The 6,359-nt window shown below is 44.3% G+C and overlaps 1 protein-coding gene across 1 annotated transcript in view; it reads left to right on the top strand.

The window, feature by feature from the left end:
• Window positions 1-3,467: 3,467 nt before the first annotated feature.
• Window positions 3,468-6,359, top strand: part of YIPF2 (Yip1 domain family member 2) — an 8,688-nt gene continuing 5,796 nt past the window's right edge. The window contains exons 1-3 of the mRNA XM_072399577.1: window positions 3,468-3,639; window positions 4,763-4,908; window positions 5,534-5,614. Of these exons, the coding sequence (XP_072255678.1) occupies window positions 3,609-3,639; window positions 4,763-4,908; window positions 5,534-5,614 (258 nt within the window). The 5' untranslated portion in view covers window positions 3,468-3,608. The remainder of the gene's footprint in view (window positions 3,640-4,762; window positions 4,909-5,533; window positions 5,615-6,359) is intronic.

Here is a 6,359-nt window from a genome sequence, read left to right on the forward strand (position 1 = left end):
TCGCCCAATCAGATCCGCCAGGACGGTCGTTCGTTTCCAGCGACAATCCTCATTCATCGGCGGCGTTGTTCACTTTTTTGTTAACGATTATCGGACGATTGGTTGCTAGTCATTCTTTTCCAACGATAATTATTGCACGGGTATACGTAGCCCTACAGGATTCTGAGGCATTAAAACAATGTTGCCTAAAATTCTATTATCATGTTACTTTGGGGGTGCAATGTCAGGACCCTGGTCTGCTGGTTTCTCAAACTTGGAATGAAGTTGGGGCCCCCCAGGACTATCAGACTTTGTATAGATTTGATAGAAAAGTTTTGCCTTCTTTAAATCCTACAAACTTGTAAAGAAGTGTTTCTTGACCCTGTATAACATGGGGGAACCCCTAACACAACCTTTAGGTCTTTGGGGAAACACAAATTACTAAATCCACAAATCACAATATATTAGCATGATGGTCAATGGAAAGAATGTCACCCGTACAGACAGACAAAAAAATCATTGGTGTCACTGATGACTGAGCTGAGAGGTGCAAATTGCTCAAGGAATACCTCTGAAGTATTCAACTCTGAAGAACTTCAATCTCTGAAGCTGTGTTCCTCAAACAAGGTTCCTCCAGAGGTTGCTGGGGGTTCCATGAGCAATTTGTGCCCCTCAGGTCAGTATAGGTGACAGCAATGATAATTCGGCCAACTGTAGGGGTGATATTCTTCCCACTGACCACCATACTAATATACTGTGAACTGTGGATATAGTAATTATAGAAGGGTCTCTCTGAAGACCTGAAAGTTATTTCAAGGGCCCCCCATGTTAAAAAGGTCAAGAAACACCAACTCTGAGATTTATTAAAAGCATGGATGAAAAACACTGGTCTAGACCTTTCACAACAAAATCACCCTTTATTCCTAATGCATTGAGATGATGAAGCGGAGATGGCACTTTCCTAAGGATAGATGGAGAAGACAACCAGCTCGGTTTATGGCTCCACAAAAATCCCTCAGGAATCCTGTTCTAAATTGTATTCCCAACCTGTACCCCAGAGTTGGTGTTGGAAAGGCTATGGGCACAACATAACAATTTTCCAATGCTGGTAGGAACCCCCAAAGATACACCTACTATGGGTGGAGGTTCACTACCTCATAAAACAATTAGCACATGGGAGTAACTTCTTAACCCATTACCTCATCTCCTTTATTGGTCCATGATACCCCATTGATGAATAGAAATGCTCTATTCTATAAACCTAACACTGGGAAATGTTTGCTTCCTAGATACTGGTGACTGGACAGAATTTCTAAAATGAAACATTGGTTGACTGGAATACTACTCTGAAAATCTGCCCCTGTACATCAGACCACATCTAGAATATGCAGTCCAGTTTTGGGCACCAGTTCACTAAAAGGACATTGTAGAATTGCAGAGAGTGCAGAGAAGGGTAACTAAACTAATAAAAGGAATGGAGGAGCTCAGCTATGAGGAGAGATTAGCTGAACTGAATCTATTCTCCCTTGAGAAGAGACCTATAAGGGGGGATATGATCACCCTGTATAAATATATAAATGGCAGAGTACAAGTTCCTAAACAAAATGGTGGAGCTGCAATATGATTAGCTATAAAGTCATAGCAAAGGCTAAGGGATGCTCTCCAGAGAACAGCTAATCCAGGGAATTTCTGATTGCCTAAGGGGATCAGGTAACATTTTTTGTCCTGTTAGAGCAAAATGGAGCATGAATTATAAGGTTTTGCTTCGCCTTCCTCTGGATCAGCCTTGAGTACAGGTTTTTGAATATGCAGGTTCTTTATTTATGTATTCATATTTTTTTACCCTAATATTATATTACAGGATTTAAATAGCGCCAACATATTACGCTGCGCTGTACATTAACTAAGGATGCAAATGACAAACAAATACAGACGGTGACACTGGAGGAAGGGACCCTGGCCCGAAGAGCTTACAATCTAGTAGGTGGGGGAAGACTTTATACCAGAAGGCAGTGAAGTAAAGGGGAGGAGGGTTGGTTGACCTCAGTTTCATATTAAGTGGGGGTTAAGCCTCCAACCCAATACCAGCAAGTAGGTAAAGCCGAATTTAATTGAAGATCCTACAAGGCTGAATGATAGGTACCCCATGAGGTTATTAAAGCTGGTATAGATGCAAGTGGCTCAGAAAAGTCCTGGAGTTGATACAACCCTAATTGTAGCCAGAAGGTCAAAAAGTGATTGCAGAGAACATCCATATTACCCAATCTTGCATATAACCCCAGAATACAAGGAGGTTGGAAGAGGGGAAGGTTGACCACAATTTTATTTCTTGTAGACAACTAAGCCTCTAACTGAATAACAGCAAGCTGAATTTATTAGACAAGCTTACATGGCAGAGCAGAGGAACCCCATAGAGCTGGTGTAGGTACAAATGGCCCTTGATAGACCTAGCTTGGTAGCAGGGACACCCCCATGGGCTGGCATTGATACAACCCTTGATTGTTGCAAGGAACATTCATTTTTACCCAAATCCGAGCAGGTACCCTGGAAGGCAGGAAGGGTTCACCACAGTTTTGTTTCTTGTGAGGACTAAGCCTCCAAGCCAATGGAAGCTGAGTTTACGATCCTATATGGCCAAGCCCAGAGTACCCCATACAGATGGGATTGATAGAATTGGTTCTCAACAGACCCAGCTTGGTAGCAGGGACACCCCAAGGGCTGCACTCCATACTTTACCTGATCTTAGCCAGGAGAAATGATCACAAAGTCTAATTTTACCAAATCTAGGTAATGAAGTTGGGGGTGGAAGGGTTGATCGTTATCAAGCCAAGCCACCAACCCATGGCAAGTAGGTGAAGCCGAATTTAATCAAATATCCTACAAGGCTAAATAGACAGTATTTTTATTTTGCTTTAACTTTTCTTCTTTACTTTATAAGGAGGCTAAAAAGTTTCTACATGATGGTTGTTACTAATTGTTTTATATATATATACATTTTCCTACTTTTTATTACTATGACAGAGGCCAGTGAGCGGCTATGTGATAGGATAATGCAGTCTATTTTATGAAGAGGGGTCTATCACACCCCCACTATGCGTCCAGCACAGTGACCAGCCTCTATGGAATGGAACACACCTTCCTATACTTAGCTATACCAACTCTAAAGTTCTCAAGTTATATCTTACACTTTTTATACTGATTTGCACAGTATTGAGGGAATGTTCAGAAGTTTTTACATCTTACAAAGTGTGATACTAATACCTGCTTTTGCCAGCAGTAGCCCTCATCAAACATGGCGCTTGCGCTTTCCTGAATTCAATTCGTTTGCCAATCAGAGGGCAGCTACGGAATGTGCCACTCTGTGAGAAAAGGATGAAAAGTCTTTGCTGAGAAAAAAAAAAGGTAACTGTAAGTGTGAAACGCAGTCAGTTACCCGCTTGAGTGTATAAAAATAAAGTGTAACGCCTTTCGAGATTCATTACTGTGAGCTATTTCCGGGAAGAGAATACTCCCCCCCAGGGAGTGGCGCAGCTGGTGCAGTCCAGGTAGTGGTGACGCGGCCGATGATTATGAAGTAGCTGAGGGGTCTCCGTCCTGTCACGTGACCGGTGAGATGTCGCTCAGCTGACATGGCGGCCTCCGACCAGCTCCAGTTCCAAGGTAATAATCCCAATATTGGTGATAATAATGGCAGCCGGGATGTCAGGGGCCCGTACTACTATACAACTATCACTAAACTAAACTTAGGGGGGCTGAATAAAAGGCGACAGCAACTGTTACAGGTGGGCAGGTTAAAGAGGCACTCTGCATAATATTAAAGGGGCTTCTAACTAAAACCAATATGTTACCTTTACAAGGACACTGGTGGGCCAAATCCCCTGCTAGTCGTATTTTAATGAAATGCAGCATGAAAGCCTTGTGCTGGGTCCCCACCTGTTGCTTAAGTGATGAGAGCGGCTGTGACCCCTCTCCATGCAGTGTGAGGGGGTGGGGCTTTGGGGTATTAGAGGGGCAGGGGGTGGGGCTTTGGGGTATTAGTGTGGGGGTTTGGGGTGTCCTCCCTTACCTGTACCCTGAAAACCCAGTCTGTCCGTGTTGGCTCTGATCCCTAACTTGTGTCCAGTGGCAAAAAACACCCCATGTATGGGCAATTGGGGGAGAAAATACCCTTTATTTGGGTGATTACAGGGGAAAATACCCTGTTTTTTGGGGTGATTACAGGGGAAAATACCCTTTTTTTTGGGTGATTACAGGGGAAAATACCCTTTTTTTGGGTGATTACAGGGGAAAATACCCCGTGTGAGGGTGATTACAGGGGAAAATACCCCGTGTGAGGGTGATTGGGGGAGAAAATACCCAGTGTATGGGTGATCAGAGCAGAAAATACCCCATGTATGGCTGATCAGGGGAGAAAATACCCCAAGTATAGTCGATCAGAGGAGAAAAAACCCCGTGTATGGGCGATAAAGGGAGAAATGACCGCATGTGGTCCACTGATGTAAAAAAAAAAATCCTAAATATGGGAAATTGGGGGAGAAGAACCCCTTATGTATTGGTGGTTGGGGTGGAAATGACTCGATGTATTTCAGGGGAGAATAGAGCCCCTACATAGGTGGTCAGGTGAGAGAATACCCCTCATGTTGGCAGTCAGGGGGTCAGTAGAGAATTGCCCTCTCTTGGTGGCAGATCAGTCTCTGTGATTATTACCTAATGAACCTCCAGTAACCCATTGCTTCCATATATAATCTGGAATTTCCCTTTCATTCTCTGGTTCTCTCTGTAGAGTTTGAAGAAGCTGCCGTCCTCCTGTCTGAGAACCCAAACGCAACAACCAAGAGCGCCAGCGAGGAGCCAAGACCACAACATGCCACGCTGCACATGGGAGGCGATGACAGCGAGGGAGAGGAGGGCGAGACAGATCAGACCGAGGTAATCGCAGCTCCACTGAACTTCTGATTCTCATTATCGGTAAACACGATACAGCCGCACCACTAATGGGGAAATCATCTCAGTCCCTGTGCTGTTCTAACATGAAATGGGCAGCACGGTGGCTCAGTGGTTAGTACTCTGGCCATTGCAGCACTAGGTCCCAGGTTCAGGTCCCAGGTTCATGGAGTTTGCAGGTTCTCCATGTGTCTGCGTGGGTTTCCTCCCACATCCCAAAAAACATGCAGTGAGGTTTATTGGCTTCCCCTCAAAATTGACCTTAGACTACATTAATGACCAATGACTATGGTAGGGACATTAGATTGTGAGCTCCTTTGAGGGACAGTTAGTGACACGACTATCGACTTTGTACAGCGCTGCGTAATATGATGGCGCTATATAAATACTGTGTATTATTAATAATAATGAAATGCAGCGGTGTGTACGCCATCAATGCCTGGCTGCCCAGTGCTATGAAATCCATGAAAAGAAGGAAGAAGAGATCTTCTGAGAGGACCATGAATTATATTTCTCATCCAGGCCACTGCAGGCTCTAATACTCTTCTTCCTGGTGCTTTGATTCTAAACAAGTCACTTATTTTCTTTTTTTTCCCTTTCCTACTTGCAGCTCCTCTCATCTCAGAAGAAAGCCGCTGGTTTCTGGACCTTCCAGTACTATCAGGACCTGTTTGATGTAGACACCTCCCAGGTATTGGAAACATTGCTGGATAAAAAATAAGAGACATGGTGATAACATTTCCTGTTATAGTAAATATGCAGAATGTTGGTTGTGAGGGGGACCCGGCATTGTTAGTTCGTAATGGAAGGCTTTCCGCGCTGTAAAGGAGCGGTCGCCAACTGGCTCTGAAGATTTAGGGGGTCCACGGCTCTGGTCCCCCGCCGGGGGGACGCACCAGCCAGGGCCGCTGACCACGTCTCCCGAGCAGTTCCCAGGCTCAGGAAGGTGGGCGGGCTGTGTCACAACCTGCCCACTCTCCCATCGCAGGCTCAGATTTGCAACGGGAGTGGGCGGGGTTACTGCGTTATGATGTCACTATGGGGAGGTTTCTCCCCTTTGATTGACAACCGGCTCCCCACGCATGCGCGCTCAGGAGACGGTAATTTTAGTGGTCCGCGGGACCAAAAAAGGTTGGCGACTGCTGCTCTAAAGGAATGAATACCAAATAATTTCTTCTCATACTTAGCGTTTGTATTTGTCTGTCCTCTAATTAATGTACCGCGCTACGTAATATGTTGTTGCTTCATAAGTGAAGATTAATAATAATAAAAATAATAATATTATTAACCACCTGGGTGTTACACTGATGTCTAGATTTCTGTTCCAAAAGCGTTACACTGTTTTTCATGAAATTTTGTTTTTTAAATTGTAGACCTGTAACTTACAGAAATATGTCTGAACAAGGGTCTAGTAGATATCATGAATATAAAAAATG

Source organism: Pyxicephalus adspersus, chromosome 2, assembly GCF_032062135.1.
Source record: "Pyxicephalus adspersus chromosome 2, UCB_Pads_2.0, whole genome shotgun sequence".
Lineage (NCBI taxonomy): Eukaryota > Metazoa > Chordata > Amphibia > Anura > Pyxicephalidae > Pyxicephalus > Pyxicephalus adspersus.